The sequence below is a fragment of the Passer montanus genome, unplaced genomic scaffold (assembly GCF_014805655.1).
Source record: "Passer montanus isolate IOZ18808 unplaced genomic scaffold, ASM1480565v1 scaffold4, whole genome shotgun sequence".
NCBI classification, from domain to species: Eukaryota; Metazoa; Chordata; class Aves; order Passeriformes; family Passeridae; genus Passer; species Passer montanus.
The window spans coordinates 11818119-11844933 of NW_024368818.1; the positions used below are offsets into that span (position 1 = coordinate 11818119).

At 44.4% G+C, this 26815-nt stretch overlaps 1 protein-coding gene across 1 annotated transcript; it reads right to left on the reverse strand.

The window, feature by feature from the left end:
• Positions 1 to 10: 10 nt before the first annotated feature.
• PANX1 (pannexin 1) lies at positions 11 to 25106 on the reverse strand. Its single transcript, XM_039718727.1, has 5 exons — positions 24855 to 25106; positions 15390 to 15529; positions 6157 to 6380; positions 4026 to 4696; positions 11 to 2347 (listed from the first exon to the last, which is right to left on the reverse strand). Exons 1-5 carry the CDS (start codon positions 25033 to 25035, stop codon positions 2262 to 2264), a joined length of 1302 nt encoding a protein of 433 aa, XP_039574661.1. The 5' UTR covers positions 25036 to 25106; the 3' UTR covers positions 11 to 2261.
• Positions 25107 to 26815: the final 1709 nt, after the last annotated feature.

A 26815-nucleotide genomic window follows, 5' to 3' on the forward strand; every position in this document is an offset into this window, starting at 1 on the left:
ATTGATTTTATTTTAATAACCAAGGAGGATTGATGGGCATTTTATTGAACACTTTAGAGGACAACAACAGATTCACTGCAGCAAGTCATATTTTTAAATACAAAAGGAGAATTAGTAAAAAGTTAGGTAAATATCCAACATGAAACATGAACATGTGGCTTTCAGGAGCTTTGAATTTTAAAGACTGAGAGCTCCCACTTACATCAAACAGTTCAAACACATCCACATCACAAAATCTTAGTATTGCACTACAGCTCCTTGTCCAAGACATACAATGCACAACGTGCACCTGCACTGCCTACATACAAAGGACCATCAGCAACACATCAGCATAGCCAGACAGAATCTAGGAAAGGTCAAAGGGATCATAGGCTTGGTGGCAGAATTATGGCAGTAAAATTCAGCAGTGTGGACCACCAGTGTCCAATATAAGCCCTGTTTTGTGCTGGTAATGCAAGAGACATTAGGATTACAGTTGTGCTGCTGTCCTGGGCAGAGGTAGCATAAAACTATGGCTTTAAAGACTTCTTTTAAAATAAGGCTTGTCTTAGTTGGAAGCCATAAGAAAATTGAAGAGTTCTTGTAATATTAGCCCTAAGTGTAGCACAGCAGCACTTTCAGATCCACTTGTTCACAGCAGCTGCCAGATTCAAGTATGGGCACAATCTCTGAAATCTTCTGCAGCACATAAAGTGTTCTGTGCAAAAATGGTACCACCAATTACTCCTCTTTGCCCCTCATCCACAACCACATGGAGAGTGCTAGCAGACAAGAGCACAGAAGTGAGCGACACTAAGGAACTGGAAAATGGAAGTCCTACCTGGCTAGAAAAGACATCCTCCTTTGTTTAAAAAGCCACCTTGGAAGAGGTGACGGGTAAGTCACTTCACTTTCATGGACAATACAGAAAAACAAGTCAGTATATCACATTTGTGAAAGATATACGCTGCCACTGTGGTGCTTCACTCTCCCCACCCACCTCACCTTGCGTCTAGTATTTCCAGACAGAGGTCATTTTAATACTCAGTGAGTTGAGGTCTTGGGCAGAAGGGACAACATTAAAGCTGAATTCTACTCTCTCCAGATGGTCTGATAACAAACCTATGTACAAACACTCCCCCTTATTTCGTCTGTTCCAATACACTTAAGCATCTTTAATTAAAATACATCACAATGTGTGTGGGGGAGAACAACCTTTCATAGTATTTACATCTACTTCACCTTGGCTGTTGGGTGCTTGGCTCTGCTGAGGCATTTGGGTGCTACTTTAATGCAAGTAAACCACACTTTTCAAGTGTGGTTTGGAAAACAGCATAACTAATATTGCATTTGATACTACAAACACACTGAGAAAAATTCTACACATAAAAACATTACAAAATAAGTTCAATAAACCATTACAAAAATATAACCAATTTCCCTGATCTTCAGTCCAAAACTCCAAGGCGGATTTATCAGACACTAAGACCAAAACAACTGAGGGATAGAAATTAAACCAACACTTAGCTTACACATCATTATATTTTGTAAAAAAACAAGTTAAAACATATTAATTTATTAATACATAGAGAATTCAAAATCCCTAATATTTACAGTACCTTCTTAACACTAAAACTGTTTGTAGTTTCTTTTCCACCAGTGTCAAGTACTTAATCCCAGACATCAATGTTGGAATGACTAACCAAGACATCTCAGGCTGAATAGGGTAACCTCTATTTTCCCATGAATTCACAGCCAGTACCAGTGGCAGCCACCATCCCGGACAGATTAACCAGATTCATTACAAAACCCCACCCCAGCCCCACTTTTCCAGGTCAGAGACCCCAAAGTTAATTTACTTAAACCCCAGAACTGCAATGGCCACTGCTGCAGAGCAACACTTTGGAATGCACCGTGGCCATACCTTTCTGCTAACTGCAGGGTTATGTTTCCCATCCCTGTCCAGCATGGAACGAGCTCTGTCCAGCTGCCAGCTTCAACTGCATTCAATGCACACCACTTGTTACTCATGACAGAATTGTTTTGTTCTTGCTCCTCCTCATGTGTGATTTGATTTGTTTAATAAATAACAGAAGAGTACGACATGCTTTTCCAGGCACATGACTCCTGATTATTATATAACAAATAGTCTGTAAACCAGTTTGGCCTCTGGGGAACTGTCAGGGACTGAGAACGTTGCATTAAAGAGCAGCACCTTGCGCTGAGCGCAGCGGAGGAGCCTCCCCAGGGAAGGGGCTCCTGGCTCCTGCAGCTGGGAAGCATCAGCACGAAGAATCTATCAGTCTTTGGCGAAGTCTCTTGTCTTCTCTCGTGTTCACACTGCCACTTGCATCACGATCTGTCAGAACTGAAGAGAAGGCAAAGTTTTAGAAGAGAAAGGGCCATCAAAGCACTCGACAGCTTCTGGTGCACAAAGGAGCTGCCCCCTGCCTGTGCTGCACTGCTGGCTGTCCCGTGCTGCCTCCACTGTCCCCAGCCCAGCACCCTGGGGGCCCTGCACATCGCTCTGCCAGAGCCAGCACGTACCACTGGTTTGTTAACACAGCCCCTAATAAAAACCTGCTGACACCACAAGGGACAGGAAAAGATGATGAGGTGTGGGGGAAGCTCTGCTGATGGGTGTGGAGCCGGCAGCTGTCTCCAGGCAGGAGGAGAGGGGCTGCACCAGCCCGAGCTGGTCATGAACACAGAAGCTTCTTTCTGCAATCCATTTTAACAGAGCATCAAGCATTAGGTTCTGATCTAGACAAAACCAGATCTTTGAAGTGTTTTCGTGAGGTGAAAACAATGTCAAAAATTCTGCTTTCAGATAAAAATGAGTTGGATTTTCTATTAACTTTTTCAGCTCCTTGAGCCCAGATGTCCACTGAGGCTCTTATATTTTACTTCCAAACCCACCTGTCATTTCAAAAATGGATAGATTTGAAAGGAAAACTATATATGCTGTCAGAATTACTCCAAGCTGCCGCACAAGAGCTGGCTGCCAAAAGGGCTTCTTCTGGTTCAAAAAGAATTCTGCTTGTTTGTTCTGAATTCTCCTGTTGTATAAGCTGACTTGTCCAAATCTCAGCCTACCACAACTGCTTGACTCAAGGACAGAGGAACAGCTAACCCCTGGGTACTGATGCTTCTTTTTTATTAATTACAGGGCATAGCTTTCTGAAGAGAAAATAGGTTTATTCTTTTCCTACCTTTGAAACACCTCTTGAACTTCATCTCAGCATTGTGCTCACATACTCAGGTAAGCTTCTAAATGTTTTAAAGCACCATCAATTTTGATTTGTACCTCTCCCTGGATATTGGGCTTCTCTAATTCTGCACTTGAGGAAGGAACTGGTTTCACAGTTAAAATATGCCACAATTTTTAGGACAGAATCCTAGACTGGATTGTATATGAGTGACTGCCTAGGTGCAGACTGATGGGATATCCGAGAACTGTTGCATCAATCCAGATTGACTTGGACCATTTTGATAAAAATCACTTTACAGTCAATCTCCTTGCTCTCTATGAAAGCATGTGTGTCCACTGACCCCAGTCCCACTTCGCTTCTTTTGTCATTTCCTGTTCCTCTGTCAGCAGCATTTCTGAGCATCAGACTTATTTTAATATTCACCCACAACTTCTGCCAAAGCCTGAATAGAAACAGAAGCAGCAGTTATTACACTTTGGAGCCAATTTCTGAAGAAATGTCCTGAAACCAGCAGCTTTCTCACCCGAGCTGCTTCAAGCACAACCCACCCTGGAGCTCTCCTATTGTGCAGGGAGAGTTTAACTAAGTTTAACTTTAACTTAGGCAGTTAAAGTTCAAAGAGCTGAATGAAACCTGTTAGTGCCAGAGCAGAGGAGCCAGCAAAGACCACCAACCCAATCAGGGTTTAGCTGTGCCACAGACTTACACCACCACATTCTTCTGAGGTTATAGCACTTACACAGCAGGCAACACAGCAAGCACTAAGCAGGTCCATTACCTTTACAGAATATATTAGTAAGCTTTTGGTAGGAATGCACATCTAGATCAGCTTACCTTGTAACTCTGTCCCATCTTTTTCCAGCTCTTCTGTAGTTGTTTCTTCAGGCTTCTCCAACTCAGCAGTCCCTGGCTTCCCATCTATGGTATCAGTCTTAATAGTACCAAGGTTTACCAAAAGCTGCATGACATCAAACTTCTCAGAAACTGCAATGTTCTCCAGCACTTTGAGGCATTTAAATGATTTAAGTTCACTCACGTTTTCCTCAAGAAAGAGGAGGTAAAGGCTTAAGTCATCAAAATGCTTTGACTTAAGTTTCAGAACATCGAAAGTTGGCAAGATTTCATACACTTTGAGAACACCTGAATTCCACCTCCATGGAACAAACATTGCATACACCACCAGGGGCATCACCATCAGATAGACTATCAGGTTCATATAGCTGAGCACCTTGAAGACACCAACAGCAATAAGCTTGCACTGAACCACTTCTGGAACAGTTGTGTCATTCTTAAGGATCCCAGTTTTGATAGTGCACAGAAACTCATCACTCAGAGAGGAGAGACTAATGTAGTAGCCCAGATAAAGGCATGCAATGAAAATAATTACTAGTGTGAGCAAACGGCATGTAATGTATTTAATTATTAAGCACTTGGAATTCTTTTTTGTCTTCAGGTACTGCTCCACAATTGGGTATTTAAAGTAGCTTTCAGATATTTCCCACAAACTGAAAAAGAGAGAAAAAAACCCATCAAATCATATAGATCAGAGGCTGCAACATTCACTTACCCAAAATATCAACAAAACCTAGTTCTCTAAATGAGATAAAATATTGGAAACATAGAATCACAATATGGTTTGCATTAGAAGGGTTCTTTAAACATCATACATTTCCACCCAATCCCTGTGCTCTGCCATGGACCGGGACACCTTCCACTAGACCATATTGCTCAAAGCCCCATCCAATCTGAGCACTTTGAGAGGTGGGACATCCACAACTTTCCTGGGCAACCTGTGCCAGCCTCACCATCCTCACAAGGAAGAATTTTTTCATAATGCCTAATCTAAACCTACTTTCTTTCAGTTTAAAGCCATTCCTCCTTGTCCTATCACTACATGCCCCTCTAAAAACCCCCTCTCCAGTTTTTTTTGCATATCCCTTTTAGGTACTGGAAGGTGCTTTAAGGTCTCCCTGACACTTCACTTCTTCAACCTGAACAACCCCAGCTTTCCCAGCCTGTATCTGTAGGAGAGGTGTTCCATCCCTCTACTCATCTTGATAATACTCCTCTGGACCCACTCCAAGATGTTCACATCCTCTTATTGAGGTAGATCAAGGGTAGTTTTATTGAAGTCAGTAGAAAACCAATAGAATAGCAGATAAATGAGAAATATCAACACTCTAATATAGAAAAGTCACTTAAGAAACAAAAGAGTTCAAACAATGGAAAATGGAAAAAAAAGTATAGCCCTCGTGGCAATAAAGCATTTTTGTTCTTTTCCAGTATGAAACAGGCACAGTAAGCAAATCCATGCAGAAAAGCAGACTCTCCAAGCACTTGTTCAATAACAGAACACTAGAAGGCTTTTTACTGCCAAGACCTTATTCCACATTTCACAGAGACCTAAGACTGCTGCACTACTCATAACCCCACATACAGAGACAAACAGGTACCCTTGACCTACAAGGAAGCAGGAACTGGATCTGGTTGGAACAGTGCACCAACTTGAACAGAAGGGGAGGGGGTCGCTTTTGTGGGTTTTGACATTTGGGTTTTTTAATCATTTTTCTGATCAGAAGCTTTGCAGACCTAGATCATAAAGAACAGGAGATGACAAGAAACTTGACAGTGTGCAAGCGACTGTCAAGAACATTGAGGACTGAAGTATCTCTTTTCTTACACTGTGGTGGGCAAAACTGCTTAACACCTACTGCAACTAAAGAAACCAGAACATCTCAGGCAATAAGTAATCTGAAGAGCTCATTACATGTTTTCTTTGAAAAAAGAAAATAAGTTCCAGCTTCAAGGGCCAAAGTAATCATTTCAGATATCTTCTTTTTTTTAACCAAACTTAAAATTGTGTCAGGTCACCATTCAAACCTTTGCAGGAAATTTCTAAGCGGGTACAGATGTCACATCTGTTACGAACTTGAAGAGCAGAGAAAGCCAAGCCCCAACATCTTACCTCTGTGTCAAGTTCTCATTAGCAGCTGGAATCAAGTCAGTGGGTTCTCTGGGCTCTCCACTTCTAATGCTGTTAGCAGCTTTGATTGCCCTGTTATAGGCTTTGTCAAGTTCTTCCATGATAAATTTCAGGTCTGAGGACAGGTGAGGTGCTGCAGTGAAGCGCCAGAACAAACATGGTAGATACAGCAGGATAGCAACAAGCAGAAGGATGTATGGGAAGAACTGCAGGGAGAAAAAAACCTGATTAGACTTCACCTGCATAAGTAAAATTTTAGCCTACCACCATCACTCCCCATAAGCATTATGTTTCCTAGAGGCCTATCAAATCCCTATAATTTTACTTAATCCTTCTACTAAAACCCAATTTTGTGATTATTTGGGACATGCAGGGAAGTAAAATCTCTTTTCAGACAGCTCCAGTAACTTTGCTACTGCTTAGAGCTTCCTACACTGAAGGGAAAAAAAAAAGGTGCCATGATCCTGATGACATTTTCAATCCTGGTAACAATTTCTGCATATTCAGAACCACCGGAGCTGACATTGAGAAATACAGCATTAACCTGGGGAAAAAACAAATAGCAGAGCAAAGCAGCTATCAGAGGTCCTGGCTGAAAGAAGACAGCATCACCCAACTCTCCCTCCCCGATATGTCACCACTGCTCACAGCAACTAAAACACTCCAAATACCAGCAAAATCTCTTCTGCTTTCCATCAGCTGTCAGGAGGTTAATGAATAGAGCTGCTACAGCTCTGCCTCTGCCTGCAAACACACATCTCTTCAGAGTGCACCCAGTGACTGTAAAGGATACAGGTGTGGATGTAATACTTCAGGGTATTTAAATATTTTCACATAACACATAAATGGGAACCAACACACCACATCAGAGTGGTCTGGTGTTAATGCAGCACTGAGAAGTCAGCCCTTACATGGTCACAACTGCTTAGGGAAAGGGCTGAAGCAGGTATAAAATACAAGTTTTTCCATCTTTCTTCTATTCATCAACAAATAGTTTTTGTCATGCAATTTTAACTCTAATTCTTCCCAGCTGCAGGAAAGATGGTGTTTCTATGTACTCTGACATTATATTAGAAGCATAAAATCATACATAATATTACCTTTACAGAGATACGATGTAAGACCTGGTTAGACAAGCAGTTTGGTAATGAAATGTACTGCAAATTCAGCCAACCTCTAATTCATTACATTCAGCTTTTGCTAGCAAGCACACTCAAATCTAGCATCAGTTCATAAGGAACTTCAAATCAGTTGAACAAATATGAAACAGATATAAGCCATCATAAGCGTTACAGCCATGTGCCCATGCACGTTCATTGGCAAAGCCAGGGGAGATTTTTAGAGGAAGCTTGAACTGAAGTCATTAATCACTGCAAGTGGAAAAGCTACACGTACATTTGCAGGTATTTAACAAGATGAAAATCTGGGCCTAATATAACTATGTTAACTTGTGTTTGCATTAATCAAGAGAGATTAAAGTTTTGCATGCACGAAGTAAGTAATTTGATGTTATGGAACATTTTATTCAGGGAAATTACTTCTAATATCACCTACCATTAAAGCAAAATCCTGTGTTATTACTGGCAGTAGGAATGCATATGCTGTATTAGACCTTAAATGACTGACTCCCCCTACCCACAGCAGCCCATAAAAACTGTGCAGAGCTCTGCCCTCACTACTGCCTCTCCCTCCTCTTTGCACACAACAGATAACATCAGATCATCTTCCTTCTCCCAGGTGTAGACCTTCCAATTGAGATGTTAACCTCTGGCATGTCCATGTATTTTGGACATCTCATCATTAACACAAGAATTTGCTCTTCTTGTCCACCACTGTGGACAATGCCACCAGGTCTGGGTTCCAATGCCTTGGTTTACCCAAAACTTCATGGTTTCATGTCCAGGCTCTATCAGTCCTCTGAATTCCATATTATGTAGAAACAGAAATTATCTGTCTTTGAACCCATCTTATATTTACCTAAGCTCCGCTAAGCTGCCACATTTTTCCATAGGACTTAACAAATGCTTAAGATTGCCTGTATAGCTGCAAAGCCTGTTTGACTTCACTTACAGCTGTGTCATACACCTCTGAGCCACCCTGCACTGATGCCAGGTGGGGAAAGAAACAAAGACACATCTGATTTAGTAAGGAGCAACCACAATGCCTTACATTGGCTTACACCACTTGGATTTAGTACTCACTCATTTCAAATATTACAGGCATAACAAGATTTATTAATTCCCTTTCTGACCCTCAAAACTGGAAACACCATCAGCAGTATCTCATACAATCCTAGAGATCTCTTTACCCCAAGTACTACAAGACATGTGGTAAGAGGTAAGACAGTTTTCACACTAAAGTTACAGCCCCAAACCTCCATTGCTCCAATTTCCACTTCTTCCTTTCTAACTTAAAAGAATTCTGCCATACAATCCTAGAGATCTCTTTGCCCCGAGTACTGTGGTAAGAGGCAAGATAGTTTTCACACTGAAGTTACAGCCCCAAACCTCCATTGTTCCAATCTCCACTTCTTCCTTTCTAACTTAAAAGAATTCTGCACTTGTGCAGCATATTGACAGCAGCCCTCTTGCTCTATCCCAGATGTCCTCCCATGTCCCCCTCCAGCCTGCCCCCATTAGGGTGCTGCCTTAAAAACCAGCCTCTACCATCTTGCACCTCCAGTTCTCCCCAGTTCCTTCACCACTGCCTCCTCACCTAGCAGCATCACACTGCTGGGAAAAAGGCACAGTTGCTATGCTTTTGCTGGGCTTCCTCTCACCAGGCTCTCATCACTCCCAAAGCTGCAGCCTATGGCAGCAGAAGTGAACTCTATGCAATTCTTTTCTGAATAGTCTCAAACCCAGAGCAGTACATGCTCATTAGTGCAGCTCTTTTCGGCTGAGAACAGAAGTGTCTATTTGTCACCGTTTCCACAGCACCTGATGCACAATTCCATCCTTCTCAGAGCCAGGCTTTTTTAAAAATGAAAAATACACTTGTTCAACTTGTTAACAATAGGCTTAGATAACCAGCAAATTGTTTTGAATCATTAAAATTTAAGGCCTTGAGTGACAGGCAGAAGTGAAAATGCAAAGTCATCTGGCGTGAGTCCTAGGTTTCGGAGCAACAGACTTGGGTTGTCCAGCTCATCTGACTATATTTGACAGTCAAACACACTGACTTCCCATTCTAAGAAGAGGACCCTGTGGTATTTGTGCACAGACAACCACGTGGGATCAGCCTTTCTTTTATGGTTTATGGTTTGATGGTTTATTTGCTCCCAAGGCGCCGAGTGCACAAGGAGGAAATGCCCCTTCAGTCTTGGGCAGTCTGAGTATTGAAGTAGAAGGAAGTGTCACGGATCCCAAGAACTGTATGGTCAAAGGCATGCAAAGAAAGACACTGGCCCAGAAGTGAAACTCAGTTTTTCCTTTGCTGTGTAGTTATCAAGTTCCTTCTCAACATATTCCGTATGAGACTGACAAAATGAGTGTGTGCAACAGGGACTCAAACTGCAGTGCCCTGTAAGTTTTCTGCTGTGTCCTGCTGAGCTCCTGAAAGCTAAGGATGATGGAAGCAGGTTCTCCTGCCTTGCTTGGCCCTTAGTCTGATGGCACACTGTGAGGGACAGCAGGCTCCCAAGGAGGCAGAGCACCTGGAAGCCAAGAGGCTGCCCCTGTACTGCTGCACGTCATTCACTTGACGAGCCCTTGAGCCCTGTGCACACTCCAGGCTGTTTCAGTAAATTTGTTAGTACTCAGCTACTGTTCAGCAAGAACACGTGCATGGGTAGAGAAGAGGCATTTGAGCAGTCCATCTGCAGAAGCACATAAAGTGCTGGAATCACACAGCTGTCTTTTGAAGATGCACAAGCACCACACTCCCCCAAAGGTGAAAGATAAAATCAGACTAAAGCACAAAATAGTCTGTCATCACCAGCTTCAACTCTGCTAAGGTGAAGTAAATACACAGCAAATAAGTTAGAAGGGCATTTAAAATAACTGCTTTATAACCTCAAATATGCTTTTATCATAAAAAAAAATATAGCTGGAATTGGTGGAGTGACGCAAAGGGCATTTTCAAGGACCTAATCTACAGAAAGCTTGACAGGGTTTGGATAAAAATGTCTGGAAGAAGATGAAAATAACTTTAATGGTATTTAGAAAACAACAGCTTTCTAATTTTGCTGTATCTTCAGTCCTTATTTCCTCTGGTCAAACACTATACAAGTGACTGAGAGCATTCTGACTTCCACCTACCTGACCAAGGTCAGAGAGTGACTTAAGTACAACAGCACAAAACTTGAGCTGCACAGGTCTGGGTAACAGCTTTGAGACTATTAATTGGCAGACAATTAAAAGAATGAAGCACTGAAGTGCCTTCATTAAAATACAGGAACGTGGTGAGATGTCTCCCTCTTCAGTTCCAATTTTGGAAAAAGCCCAAGCAAAGGCACCAGTCCCCAAACAGGCTAATGGCAGTAATTACATGTTTCCAGAAGCAAAGGCATTAAACTCCCTCTGTTCCTGTTTGCAGCAATGGGAGGTGTTCAGCAGAAACAGCTACAAATGACTGGTCATTCTAAATGAGATCCTGTCCTGTCTCCAAACCCACAGGTGAATCTCAAACCCTATGTGACCTTTGTCCCTCCTGTTACATACTTTCTTTTTTGATACAGCTTCAAAACTGTTCTTCACCAGTTTTAATGAGCTCAAGCCATCATCACCAGTGGAGGCAGTCCAATTTATTCCTTGCTGTAACACACGGTCTGTAGGTGATTAACAGCATGCTTGAAGTCTTAGCTAAGTGATATAAAGGATTGACAGTGTACATTAAAATCCTTTAGACATAAACTGTTGAGAGGTCTGGGGCTAAGTTTGAACCTATCCACACCTGAACTCCCCTCTGAGAAGTTTAGAATACAAAGGAGTCCTTTCTGAACCTCATGACTCAACAGGAGGGTCTCTCCAACAATTCTCATTCTATCCTCTATGCACTAAATAATGAAATGTATCTTCCCACTGAACCCTGATAAACCCCTGTCACATTCACATTGATTGAACTGTATTAACTCTCTGCTTTATATCAACACATTGTTGCTTCTCTCTTATGAGTGAAGTGGATGACTCCATCTGCAACAGACTGAAGTAGCTCTAGCACTACACTTTCACAAAATTATTTTTAAATGCATCTGCATATGGGTGTCCTTGCTCTGACAGCCCTTAATCTCTCTGGGAAGGGTTTATAGGTGAAATATGAGGAGCCCTCAGTCAACTAAGACATTGCACAAACAATGAGTCACTAGAATCAGGTAAAAATCACAATTATAACTGTACCAGCAATATAATAAATAACCCCAAGGTTTGTTTTGGTGTATTCACAGACAAGTGACTCAAAGAACAACTCTAGCGTCCATGGTTAATTTTACTTCTTTTACAAAAAGAGAGTTTTTGTACAATTTTACTTCACGCATACAAAGACTGCAGACCCACTCTCTGTAGGCAATGCTTTCAGCAGGTCCCAGAGCACTTGTCCTGCACTTCGAAAGATCTGAGCCTGACAAATGACCTCTCCTGGCTGTGCCACAGGTGAAGACCCCTTTTTTCAGTCAGATGAATTGTTTGCCTGCATTTCATAAGAGCACAAATCCCCTTTTTCTGAACAACCCTACTTCACTTCTCCCCAGTTAACAGCAGACTAGAACAGACAGTTATTAAAAAAACCCTAGAAGACTCTTGATTATAGCTCCATCCTAGCAATCCAAATTTCAGGGCCATAAAGTGGTCATCACTCAGTGTTCAACCACCCCTCAACTTGCTTGGTCGCTATCAAGAGCCAGTAAGATGATGCTCACTGTTCTCCTGCTTGAGTTTTTATAAATTTCTCTGTGCACTACAGATTAAAAAGGCTTCACAGTGCAGTTCCCTCCTCTACTCCTCCACTAGACGACTGCCCACACACAATGGCCAAAAGCTTTTCTTCTCCTTCCAGTTAAGGATCAAGACAAGTTTTACAAAAATAACTTGTCAGGTGGAACACTCATCTTTAGAGACAATAAACAAACTACCTGCACAGGGCAGTCAAGTACAAAACTCCTCCATGCCCATCACCACTGACTGTCTGTCTTTATCACTCATTTCTAGAAATCAACATCTCTGTTCCGACACTTCAGACAGACACAAGAAACCTCTTAAGGGAATTAAACCTGAATGGAAAATCCCATAACAAAACACAGGCAACGAAATAGTGAAGCCTGACGAGGGAAAGTTTCATCAATGGCAAACCTGAAGAGGAGTCAGAGGACTCAGCCATATAATCATTTTGACAAAGAGAAGGAAATCTTAGCATTAAACTAAGAATACAGGCAGGACCTGCCACAGTCTCTTCTTTATATTTATCTGCAGGTATTTTGTTCATTGAATTGTGCATTTTAGTACACAACTCATTTTGCTTCCTGCTAAGGGTTATCCAGTGTGAGGAGTTTCCAGGATCACTGGAAATTTCAGTACTCCTGTTCTCCATGGAGAGAGGTCCTGGGCACCCTCTGGGAGCACAATGACCACTGGAGAGTCAAGGAACCCAGAAGTTTGCAGTATTGTCCTTTTCAGCTTCCAAACTGATAAATTCAACCCCTGAGAGAGATCTCCTGGAGCAGAAAGAACAACCAGTAAAGGTGCCAAGCTTTGGGGAGTGCCCAGAACTGAAACTTACATTTTACTGTTCAAAAAACCAAAAATCCCAGAGCAAGATTGAACTCTGAAATAGGAGGGAGATGGAAAGGTTTCAGTCTTTCTGTAAAGAAAAAAAAACACCTCTGGAGAGTTTGATAATTCTCCAGAGGATGTTGAGAACAAAAGCACTGCAGGTCACTACATGCTGGCTTTGTCAAAGAGCTACCTGCTCCTACTTCCTTCTGTACCACTCTGAGCACTGCCCCAGGAGGCAGTACTTCTGACAGAGCACAGAGAGCATGCCAGAAAGAAATCCATCCATTCTAATCACTAATGGGGCCTACAATCTCATTCCAACAAAACTTTAATATAATGCCTCCTTAAGTGTTTTTTATGGAGCCTTCCAGCATGCCAATATAGTGAGATACTAAGTGAGTCAGAGTTTTGGAAAGAACCTGAGATGCCCTGCAAATAAAAGCTCTGCTTCCCAGAAAGCAGGAAAAAAGTTTTAAGTGTTGTTTTAAGAATAACTGGGCCTAATGAGCCCTGCTGTCCCTCTGTGCACATCCCTGTAGATGCAGAGTCAGGTCTCCACTAACTTGAGCACAGGAAGTCTCCCTTTTCTCCTTAACATCACTGCGCTCCCAAAAGGCTGCTCCGGCCATTTTTAAAATTATTACCTAGCCAAAATCTGCAGAGCAATGAGCTTGTGCATATTTTGCAGTGCAAGAGTCAGGGGGTGGGGAACCCAAGTCTTCCTACAGAAGTGATCCCAAGGCACTGAGCAGCTGCTGGCCCTGGATGCAAAGAACAGCCTTAGATACCAGAGTGGGAAGCAAAGTTCACTGTTAAACAGCTGTAGCACCACTCCTTCCCTGTAAACTTGTAAAGCATGGAGGCTGATGAACAACCACAAGTATATTAGTTAGTATTGACCTCCAAAGAGCATCTGCAGCTCCCAGTGTCTGGATCAGAGGGTGGGTGGCTAATCATGGATCTAGGAAGATGAGTCACCAGCCTCTGGTACAGCCCCTGGCTCAGCTGAGCAGATGCACTTCCTGCAGACAGTCTGCAGGATATTTACAAGGAAACATCATATGCCATACACGTCATGGAGAACTGCAGCAATTTCTGATACAGCACTAGTCAGCAAATTAACATGGATTGCATCATAAAAGTATGAGTGCTTAAGCTATTCGTGGCTGGTAAACATGCAGACTTAATGCTATTAGCAGGTGACTATCACATGAAGTTCAACATTAAAAATTTGGGTAACAAGAGCTCATTCCCTCAAGAGAAAGGGGCAGCAAAATATCCGGGTTTGCAGGTGGAGTTTCCAGCACTGTGAGATGTTCCAGCAGCTTCAACTGGCCTCTGCAAAAGGTCTGGCTGAAGTGAAGTGGAGCCCTCACTGTGCAAAGAAGAGTTCAGGCTAGAACCAACAAAGTCTGGCTTTAATATTCATGAAACACATGACTATTGGTCATTGGGTCAAGGTTATCAGTGGAGCTAATTGGAGAAGACAAAAGTAAATCCTCAATTAATGATTTGAGTCAGCAAACAAATCAGAGACAGCCTTGAATAGCCTCTCAGAGATTATACCACCAGATGACTGGATAATAAAATCTGAGGCTCAGAAGCAAAAGCCAGAAATACAGGTGCTGCTGGTCTCATACCTGAGCTCCCTCTAGCACCAGGTTCTCCTCTGCTCCCAGGTGCCAGGGGTTTATTTGCTGGGGCAAGTAATAAAAGGGCTGAGGAAGGCAGAACACAAATTTGCAGAGCCCAACAAGCATTTCTGACTTTGGCATCAGCACTGCTCAAGCAGGCCAAAGCTGCCTCTCGAGTTGAGTCAGCTCCAGGCATTGTCATGGCATTAACCCAGTGTGTAACTCCTGCCAAACCCCAGCTAACTGCTTTGAGCCAGCTCAAGTATCTTAATACCTACTGCACTTTTAACCCATGAAATAAATCTCCTTCTGTGCTTTATATGATACTGCTTTACCTGAAGCAATGAAAGCCAGCTCATGGTTGGCCTGCGGACATGCAGAAGAGCACGCTGAAGACAGGAGTTAAACCTGTTGGTACCAGTGATTAATTTCATCTCCCCCAAAATGTCTATCTGCCACAAATCTTTCTCTCCGTGCACAACTGGCCAAGAGTAACACAATAAAAACAGAAAATGTTTTTATTACCTTGTTTTCCTAAAAGAAGCTTTTACAAGCATTAAAGCAGTTGTTGTGTCCTGTATTCCAGTTTTAAAACAGTTCCTGGCTAAAGCCAGGTGAAGCATTCAGTCCAGGACAACACAGGAACATTAACATTTCTCTTGTGTCAGATTATTTTTTCAGACCCTCTATTTAAAAGCAGAAAATACCTTCTCTAGTATGACCCTCTTTGGAAGTAAGGGAAAGAAAACATTCTAAAAATAGAAAGTCAAGTCAAAAGCAAGGACTACAGCGGAGCAGAGAAACAAGAAAAGTGAGACAAAGGTAGGTTTCTACATGGGAATAATTTTGCCGGGAGATGGAGACCTATACATACTTTATGCAGCCACAGGGGTATGTTTTCCAAGTTGTTGTGGGATGCTTGCTTCTGCTGCACAGCTGCCCAGCAGTAGGAGTCCACATAAGCAGCTTGTCGCCAGGAGAAAGAACTGGGTGCAAAACAGCTTATCTGAGCACCTGAGAAAACACAGCAAAAGTTATTGCAGCCTCAAAAGATTTTTTAAAAAAAGAAGGAAACAAGTTTAGGAAGAAAAGCCCACGTTTAAGATGTTACTGTATCCGAAGTATCAGGTTAAGTGATCAGACAAAGCCCAGCAGTTCTGCAGGGAGGAGGGTCCCGAGTTCCCACTGCCCCCAAAGGCTGTAACTCCCACAGGGATCCATCTAGGATGTTCCTAAAGGTTGAGACAGCACATTAGAACACCTGTGTTTTAGGCCTGTTTCTGTAAGTCTTGTGGGGAATGTGACCTTTAAGACCTTTCCCACTTGCACTTAACCCAGGTTGGCCAAAGAGGAACTAACAGACACAAAGTGTGACCAGATCAGGCCTGAGGCAACAAACACCATCACACACCATCGTGTCACAGCTTCCCAAAAGCACAACCTGCAGCTCACATGTCTACTCTAACAAGACCTCAAACACCATTCCTGCAGCCCAGCAGTCCCTGCAATGATGGAAGGGCAGGTTTTCCCTGGGTGCTGCTACTTCTGCCTCTGAGACTGCACATTTTTGGAGGGGTTCAAGTTCTAGCTGTGAAAACAAGGATTTCCTCCTGTAATTTTTGGCAGAGAAATTGTGGCCCCAGACACCTCCAAAGGGTCCAGGCCCCTCCTCATCAGTGCAGTGATGTTTTGTGTCCAAGACTATGCATAACACTGTCATTCCCATTTACTCCCAGGACTTCTCCAGCTGCTCAGGAGCTTCAAATTAAGATCAAGGCCCCAGCTGACAGCCAGAGCAGCTATTTGCCAGCCTTAGGGTCAAATTCTGCTCTGGCCAGTCACAGGCACCAGGTGACTCCTCCCACAGCACACTTCAACAAGGAAAAGTGGTTATGGGGCATGGAGTATCAGTGACTCTTCAGGTAATGCCAGTAAAACAGGATGAAGAGGTTCAACTTTCTTTCTGCAGCTTTGATAGTGAAAGCAATCCCCCCAGCACACACACATTTCCACCAGACTTTCAGAAATGCTGCAACAGGACAGTCATTTCACCAAATAATTACACAGACTGGACATGGCTATTCCATGAACAATTCTTCTAAGATCAACACTTCTGCCAATATCAAAAGACCAACAGGGGAAAATCCGCTATATTTTTTCCCTTTAACACATTAATCTAAGTTATGCTAATGGAATTGCTCTGTGCTTTATGGGAGTAAGTATATAAAATAAGCCTGTTTAATTTGTCCTGCCTTTTAGCTAGTTTAGTTTTCAGAGAGTAACAACTTCTTTTGGAAAAGGAACCAACTGCGTTCGCCTTGTAACTTGTACAGCCTTTTTACAATGTAGCATAGTCAAGGAGCTTTATGAATAAAAACCTTTCCATATGAGTCACTATTGTAATTATTTGTAGGGCTGTAGTATCATAAAGACATGGTCTGATCATCATGGTTTGTCTTGTCACAAGTCTCCCTTATGGAAAACAAGTTACTGTTTATCAGAGCAGAGCTCATGTGACTTAGCAAAGTTGGCACCACACAAGCACTTGCACTCCCCCAAAGCCTTGGGAGTTTTTGTTTTCCAGATGATGTCCATTAGTTGTGGAAACCAAAGAAACAATATATTGCAGAAAAAAAGGGGGAGAAAAGAAAGCAAAGAAAAAAGCAGGCATTTAATGTCTGCTGTCCACTGGATAGGGACCATTCACGCCCTGATCTCATCATTTAACCAATCTCCTACTGGTGGCTGTGCCCAGTGTGGAGCAGCAAACAAGGGACCTTTTCAAAGGAAGAGCAATGGAGTGTTCAGAAAGATGCTTTGTCTTATTCATGTTTGTGTATCCACAAAAAGAAACACATTCCATGTGTTCATTCTCATTAACGGGTGGAACACCACTCAAAGTGATGGAGTGTTTAAAAGGCAGAAGTGAGGAAAAAGGCAGAAGTGAGGAAAAAGGCAGGCATGCCTCTTCTCCAAAACTAGGGATGAAAAAGGCAGCCAGCCTCCTGCTCCAAAATGTCATGTGCAGAGCTTCATACCAGAATAGCTACAGCAATGCCAATGCTGCAGCAGAGCAGAGACCAGCACTCACTGAAACCCCCAGTGTTTCAGCAGGGACATGAAAAACCTGACTTGGGAGCCAAGCAGACAGAGCTCAGCCTCAAGCAGGGGGGCACTCCACCTGTTGTACTGGTTTTTAACTATCTGATTGCAGTCTTGGTTGTGAACACTCGTTAATTCAAATTACAACTCTGCAGTAATGGTAGTAATATTAGGACTTATACAGGGAAGATATTTTTGTGCATCATTCATACAAAACACAGACCATTACATGCCTGAGAAAATGGTCACAATTTTCCATCTTTTTTCCCTTCCTTCCTTCTCTCATCCAAAGGAGTAACAGCAGTATATATAGAGAGATAATTTACTTTATGTTGGACTATTCTGGAGGAAGTTGAAAAGAAAATCTGTAGTTTCTATTAGAGAAATTTGGCACAGGGCTACATGCCTTCCACAGACTGGCTGTGCACAGAGCTGTGCACAGGACTGGTTTATGAGAGGCTAATAGTCCTCTGCTACCACAGGAACAGCCTCCTGGCTTGGTGACACGAAGCCATTCCTGTCCCTTGCTCCCACAAGTAATAGCTTGGGAAAGAGAAAAGCAGCTAACAAGCCCATAACAACAGGGAGATAAAATATACAAGCAAGAAGGATGAGGAATAACAAAAGACTGCATTTGTTAAGCAGTTGCCACAACAGTTTTTGGCCAATTTATCATTACTCTTGGCAACAGACTCTTTTTGTAATCATTTCCTGATACTAAATTAGCTTTGGAGAGGGACTTGACATTTACTTTTGCAAACAAATGAGGATTTAAAAAATGCCATTTATGATGGCTGTCCTAAAGACAGACCCCCCCAAAGAGCTGCAGAAAACTAAGGCAGCAGCAGGTGTGCAGCCACATATGATGAAATGACACTTTTCCAAGAGTGCTAAGATTACCAGATGGGGCTGCTTGCTGGCAGCAGGAATTACTTTCAGGCATGCAACTGAGTGCAGAGTACAAGCCTGAGTCACTGCAGCCAGTGCACAGCAAGGATGAGCTGTGGCACATCTTCATGGGTGTTTTGCCAACAAAATTCCAGCTATTGCCTCCACATCTGTACCAGGAATACCTTTTTTTCCCCTGCAACTGGCTCTTCTGCAGCTCCTATGCAGGAAATCTGTGTATGATAAGAAACTCTCAGAACCTCAAGGAAATCTCAGATTGAAAGGAGAATCCCCGTTCAGTATTGGACTGCTTTGCTGGGTCCACGGCAGGATGAGCTGAGGGATCAGCACCCTCTGGCTGCATCCTTTACAAAAGAAAGGGTAAATCCAGCAAGCCAGACTGGTTTCCTCTTCAGTGGCTCAAAACCTCTCTGCTGACTTATACATCTAATTAAGAAACTGCAGCTATCAGACAGGACATGCAAAAATCAATGTTAATCATAGGCTTAACTATTTTTCTTGAACCAGGATCAAATGATTGCAGCTGATAGGCTTAAACCTTCAGTAAGTAATTATTTGGGTTCTAATACACTGCACTTACTGCAAAAAGATTTGCATACGCTTGGAGGAAAACCTGGCCATTAATTTTTACTATAATTTTCCACAGGGCAAAATGAACTTGCCATGATACCCAAATATCTGATTTCCTCTAGCAAGAATTATGCCCTTTAGTAGCCACTAAACAAAAACCTAAACAAGAAAATCAAGGCACAACACAGACAATGCACAGACTGCCAGGCACCATGCAACATACATCCTCCACACCAACATTAAAATAATTATTTTAAAGAATGAAAAAAGGCATCCCAATGCATACCAAAGAAGAAACAAATGTACATGTGGAGAGCAGACCTGAAGGAATGAGCAAAGTAGAAGGCTGGGTGAAACAGAATCTGTTGAAGAAGAAAGTATGGAGCAGATGGGTGGACTGGAGAAAAGAACCTCTTCCCAGGGGTACTTTGGCAAAGGAGTACGAGCAGAATGTAAAGCTCAGGTGACACAATGTTTAAGTGAAGGGAGGTCAGAGGAATTAGCAGGTATAATTCTGTCTCCACAGGGCTGCATGTTACCCCTCAGAGAAGTCTCAAAATCATGCAGTGGGAAAAGAACTGGGTATTTATCAAGTGATAAATTTTTTTATTCACTGGGAATAGGAATTGTGAATTAAATTTCCACCACTGAGATTTAAGGAAAACAAAGAAAGTTTCCCTTAATCTGAAGGGGAAGCATTACAAAACAGCGGCAATGACCATCTAGCTTCCCTGCCAGCATGGGTGGTATCCCAAATCTCAGGCAACACCACAGGCCCATGATTTTTACATTTACCTGGCAGCTAAAGCAGCTTACCATCATTTCCCTGGGAAGTGTAAAGCTGGCTCTATATGAATTAAACAGAAAAAATCTTACTGACAGCTGAAGATGCTCACACAATGACAGTTTAGAACTCGATATTAAAGCAAATGTTTTTACAAGTTTGCCCTGGCTGCCCAGGCAGGCCTGTGCCTGATGCTCCTGAGCACTCCTAACATGCCGAAGTGTATCCTGCTGGGATCTGCACCTCTCTGACAGAAGTTCTCAGCCTGTCTGGCTGCTGTGGGCTGAGGCTACTCACACACTTGCTGTCTCAGTTCTTCACTAACGCCCTGGGTTTCACAGCATCCTGCTGAATTAAATGCAAGGTGTGCAACAGCCAGCTATTAGCACACAGCCTGCTCCAGCAGCACTGGGAGGCGTTTTTCCAGCTCTCAGCCAGCAGCTGCCATAGCAATAGTCTTTGGCTTAATTACACCCAACCCAACTTTAGCCCCCAGCTCTTACAAAGTCACAAGACAGGATTATTTCCAAAGAGCCTCCCCAGGAACTTGTGAATGTGAAGGGAGAGGGACATCAGCAAGGAGGACCAAACAGGGAGGTACAAGAGAAGAAAAGAGCCCAATTCAACAGTTAAAACTATTTTTTCAGTATATTTGTTGTGATTTAGTCTCACAGTTGGGTGGGGGTTTTTTTCCCCCTTTTCTACACAGTTATTCTCATGACTGCTTCAGACACATGATTAACTTATACAGAGAGATACAGGCCCAGCTGGACATGCAGTAAGGGGCACTGATGCCATCGTGGCTCCCACAAAAGCCTCTGGGATGCAGCACCCAGAGTTCCCCACTAACACACTTCACTCTGTTTTCTGCCAGCCAGAGCACCTCAAATCCACAGGCAGCCAACTGCAAGGATGGAAACTAAAAAAAAAACCAAACTTGGTAAAAAAAGAGCCCATAAATTGGGTGAAAAATGAGCAGGGCAAGTAAGGATTGCCACCACTGGGCAAGTCCAAAGTGGTCAATGGGGACATTAACCCCGTGGTGTGCAGAGCATAAGGCAAAGCTCCTCCTTCCCACCTCTGAGCATCCTCCAGCATGGTAAGATGCACCAGAGAGCACCAGAGAGAAATAAGATGGTTTTAGTGCAACAAATCTCCATTTTGACAGATTCATGCAGATACTGTGGGTTGGCCCACGGTCTGGTACTTCCTAGCCCAGCATCCTGCCACAACTGATAAGCCAGCTGCACTAACCACGCCTTCATTATGATTATAACCAAGTTTCCCAGCTGTCTACACTCAGCATGTGATGGCTTCTGTGTCCTGGAAAGGCTTACAAGGTGTTGTCTTACACGATAAAACAGATATGCTCCGTGTAAACACTTCATCCCAGCTACGTATGAGCCATGCACAACCAACACCCAAACCAAACATGTAAGGGCTGCTGTGGCCACCACAAAATTCCGTTCTTTCCGCTCTCTCCCTCCCTTCTGGTCCCTTCCCAGCCATCACCTCCCACACAGGCTGCAGGGAATGCTGCCCATTACACAGCTGTGCCTGGAAGCAGAGGTCAAACATCATTTGGTGACAAACCTGGATGAGCAGCTCACAGTTGCCTTCCTACAGAAAAAAATAAAAACATTTGGTCTTGAGTGGACAGCTCTCACATCTGCTTTTCTTTCTGCTGCAACCCGAGACAGCCATTGATACTTTTCCCAGAATTAAGCTGAATTTTGGCAGAGGCCAAAATGAAGCAGCTTGTTTCAATTTCCTCTGACTGTACCTGCTTAGGGCTGCAGCATCCTGCTCCAAGCAGTACCCTGGGAATAAATATCTGTGTTTTCAGCCAAAGTGTTTACAGTAAGAAAGCACATCTTGCAATACACAATCTGAGTTCAGAAACTGGAATCTCAATCCTGACTCAGAGCTGTTCTTACTAAAAATGGCACAAATAAAACTATTCATTTCTGGCTTATACACTGCTGAGGGTGCCCCATCTTTCAGGGTTTTTTTTTTCCCCTTTGTAAGAAGAATTGCTGATTTAGCTATATTTAGGTGGTTTCTGTTACTACACTACCTGACCACCTCTAGTATCATTTACTAAAGAACTGCCAAATAATATAAGGAAATAATATCAAACCACAATACAAGGAATATACGCGTACAACACAATCCTCACAATCCTATTGTTATTTCCATTTTCCTATTCCCAGTATACACAGAATTGCATAAAACTATGTAAAATTGTATAAAACAAGGTATAGCTGGAAATAGGTAACAGGTGCAGGATTTCAAGCAACAATGATTCCCAGGGATAGCAGACAACAGCTCAAGCACTACTTAACTACTACCAGAACCAGCTTAAAATCCTCACAAAACTACAAATGACCATGGGTTTCTAAAATATAGCAAAAAATAAACTCGGGTTAGTTCTCCTCCTGCCCCTGAAGAATAGCAAAGCAGGGCGCAGGCACTAACTCCAGAATTTCAGCACTGCTCACTGGCTGGGTGCTACAGCTGGGTTTTCCATGCCTCCAGCAGAGAAATCCTCTGTGATTCAGCTAGAGTCTCACTTATTTCCTGAAACTCCCATCAAAACTAGAAGTTACTTGGCAGATTCAGAAAACTTCCATAGCCTTTGTAAGCATTTTAATAATTTTGCACAATTAAAAGCAACCGCACGTAGGAGGAAAATTGCAGCTGTCTGACACCACACTGCAACGGAACAGGAAAGCACAGCAGGAGGGGAAGCTGACAGGATGAGGTGCCAAGAGAACCTGAGGTGGGAAGAATGCAATTATCCCAACAGAAATAGGAGCTGAGCATTCATTTTTGGAAAGGGTGTTCAGTTTTTGTACTCTGAGCAGGTATTTCCTCCAAACGCTTTCACACCCACCTCTGAGTTGCTCTTTTTCAGACCTAAAAATGAACCCTGACATTTCCGCTCAGTTTAGCACTCCTGAGCTTTTTCTGAGCACAATTAGATCACAAAGTGCTTGAAAACAAACCTTGCTGTCTATTTCATTGCCAGCTGAACACCAGAGCACAGACAAGCAGCATTTCCAGTCCCTAAAATCCTCAGTGCTCCCCCAAATGCCTTAATGGAAGCAGTTTTGGGGTGTCCCACAAGCAGCCAGCCTGCTGAGCTGCAAGGACCGTGTGGGCAATAGGTGACAGCTGTCACAGCAGCATGGCTGATTTACTATCACTTTCTGTATGGACACCACGTGGTGCCGTTTCACCCATGCCCGGAAATAACAATAACAAGTACTTCTCATATTTATTTGCATATTTCTTTTTCAACTAAAAAAAGCTCAGTTTTCAAGCCAGTGTTTCCTTCTAACAGGTTCTCAGGATTATAAACAAAAAGAAACACTAGCAAGATGCAGCCCTTGTTTTTATTCTTGCTTTATGAATTTACTGCACTCACAGATTCAACTTGAAATAACTGAAAGATGAGAACTTAACTCATCTGAAAGAAAGGCACACTTTACTGAACTCTGCAGTTCAACTGTGTTTGATCTTTGTGTAAGGGAGTTAAATAAATAAAAGAAAAATTAGTACTCAGGCACTGTTTCAAACTGGATCCAGCAATTCTAGAGCAGAAAGAAGAATTAAGGGGCCCACAAACAAGCTACTGTACGGAAATGCAAACCCTCTTTTTCATTGCTTTAAGAGGAAGAAATGTGCATATATCAGTAGCAGATATAAAACTAAAAGAAGCAGGTTAGAGTGCAGAAATAGGGATGTCTCCATCCAATTTCTGGATGAACAGAGCTGCCATGGGGCTCAGATTTGGTCTCAGCATTCCCAGTCTGGTTGTCCTTCACTTCCCCGCGCAGTTATTGTGGGCCACAGCAATCTGGTGCAATAGGGGTGTAGCTGCTTGTAAATACAGCAATCTGGGCATCTTATCTCTCAAGCAATCTGGTATCTGACTAATGCTACTCATGATGGCTTTGCACAGATTCACCACTCATCCAAAGTCCCATTCCAGTCTCCACTCTCCTGACATGCAATCCTGTAGATGATGGAGATCAGGCATATGACACTGAATGCCATGCATGTACAGCAAATTGAGCTACCTCTTTGGAAGGCTGGAAATCCTGTGATTCACCCCTGTCTCAAAATGGACAGCATCATATATACACCTTTGAGATCTTCATTCATATAGTGCTATTCTTAGCAAAGCATAGGAAGGCTTGGGTGGGAGGAGACCTTAAAGATCATTTGTTCTACTCCTCACGCCAAGGGATGCTGCATGATCAATTCTGTAACTTGGGGAGGTTGGCAAATAAAAAGATAGCAAAATAACTGGGGAACTTGGCCTTTTACTTGTAAAGCATAGCTTCATCTACCGAGTCACAGCAGAAATTGAAAACTGAGCGGGAACAGCTGCAGGAGGGGACAGGAGCAGCGGAAAGCTTTAGAGCTCTCCCACTGCCCGTCCTGCGGGTCACCAGCCCCACCGAGCCGCCTGCAGCGCCGGGCAGAGCTCAGACAGCCCTGCCCCGTGGCACCTGTCCCTGACAGCTGAGCGACACCGGCATCCTACGGCGCCGGGAGCGGCGCAGACGGGCAGCGCCCGGGGCACATCCCGGCTCCGGCCCGGACTGTGCCGGGAAACAAAGGGCGGCACGGCTCAGCGCTCCCGCGGAGAGGATGCGCGGGCTGGGCTGACACGGCTCCTGCTCGGGAGGAGCCGGGAGAACAGCAGCGGCCAGGGCATGGCCCAGCGAGGAGGAGAGCACGAGTAACGCGGGGAGGAGGCCGGGCAGCCCGGCACACCAGGTGAGTGCTCCAGGGATGCTCTCCGGGAAGGCAGCGCTCCCTGCCGCGGCCCAGAGGCGCCCTGTGCCCTGCCCGAGCGGGAGCCCCGCCGAGCGCCGCGTCCCGCCCGCAGCCCCGCTCCGCGCCCGCCGAGCCCTTTGTCCGCCGCGGGAACCGGGAGAGGGCGGCTGCCCTCGCACTTACCGATGGAGACCTCCTGGGCGAAGGCGAGGGAGATGAGGAGCAGCGGCAGCCCCACGGCGATGCAGGTGACGATCTTGTCGAGCGCCAGCTCCAGCCGCAGCCCCTTGTAGCGCGTCTCGGGCGGCTCCTTGAGCAGGAAGTCGGAGAACACGTACTCGGTGGCGATGTGCGCGATGGCCATGGCGGGCACGGCTCCGCACGCCTGGGGGCCGGGCCGGGCTGCGCTGGGTAAGGCCGGGCTGGGCCCGCCCGGCCCCGCCCGGCTCGGCTCGGGCACGGCGCGGCTCGGGAACGCCCCCGCGGCCCGGCCCGGCCCCGCTCGGGGCGGCGCGGGGGCGCAGCGGCTTCCTGCGGCTCCGGAGGGGTGCTGGGGCAGCGCCGGGAGCCCTGCGGTCACGGAGTCGCACAATGGCTTGGCTTAGACTGGACTTTAAAGATCACCTGCTTCTAGCCCTGCTGATGTGGGCAGGAACACCTTCCACTAGACCCGATTCAGCCCGGACTTAAAAGGCACCAGGGATAAGGCATCCACAGCTTCTCTGGACAAGCTGTGCCACCATCCTCACAGTAATGAATTTCTTCATAAAATCTATTCTAAACTCACCCCCGTTCAATTTAATGCCATTCCCCTTTCTCCTATCACTGCATGTCCTTGTAAAGTGTCATTCTCCCTCTTTTTTGTAAGACGCCTCCGGTCTTAGAAGGCCACAGTGAGGTCTGTCTAGAGCCTTGTCTTCTCTAGGCTGAACTCTCTCGGTTTGTGTTCTAGGAGAGTTGCTCCAGCCCCCGCACGGAGCATCTTTGTGGCCTCCTCTGGATGTGCTGTAGCATGTCCATGTCTTGTGCTGGGGGCCCCACAGCTGCACACAGCACTCCAGGTGGGATGTCAACAGACCGAAGCAGAGGGGCACAATCACTTCGCTTGTCCCGCTGACCACACTCTTTCTGATGCAGCCCATGATGAGGTTAGCTTTCTGCACTCTGAGCACAGTTTGTTCATGTGCAGCTTTTCATCCAAAAGAGCCTCCAATGAGGGGGGCTCTCCATGGGCTCTCCCAGTCTGTACTCATGTGGTTGCCTCAACGCAGGTGCAGTGTTTGAATGGAGACTTCTTGTGTCAAGTTTGTGCCCATCAGCTCAGGTCATCTCAACAGGCACTGCCAAGAACAAGCTGACTGTGTCCATGCTACTGTGGAGAGCTCTGTTTGCACGCATTGTGGAGAGCTCCCGAGGCACTTTCTCCAGGCTGGTGGGCCCCAGCTGTCTCAGCACTCATGTCCCCACCACAGTCTGACAGATGCTCCAAGCCCCTAACCTGCCTACCACCATGTACTGTGGCATTTCCCCCACCCAAAATGTTTCATCACTGCTTTTCAGGTCAGTTTTTTTGGGGAGTCACTTGGGTGCCTTCACCTTTAATAACCCTTAATTTGTTTGCCCTCTGTACTTTTCCTGTTCGTTTCTGGACCTCTGTGAGCTTGGAGTATCCTCAGCCCAAGAGTCACAGAAGTCACATGTCCACCCCATGAAGAGCCACTTCGTGTGCTGTGCTTCCATGTAACACTCCCCCAGCTCACTGCTTTCTACAAAAAGGACAAACTATTCCCTTCTCCACTCAAATTCCCCTTTATAAAACTGCTATCCTCTCTGCTTTCAATTGTCCTTCATATTTTTGCCAAGCCATAAGCCAAGGAAGCCAATCCTCATATGGAAACTGTTCTACAACACCGATTCCCCTTCTTGTTCTTTTTGTGCTGGTCTTGTGCTCCTTTGCTGGATGAGGCCAGGAGATTTGACTCATGCTGTATACAAGATGCAGGTCCCCCAGACATTATATAATGGGACTAAGTGGTTTTCTGTTTGCTCTATTCTTATTTTGTACTGATTCCTAATATTTAATTGCCTTTCTGCCCACTGAACAACACTGGAGCTAATGTCATTAAAGTATTACAAATACGATC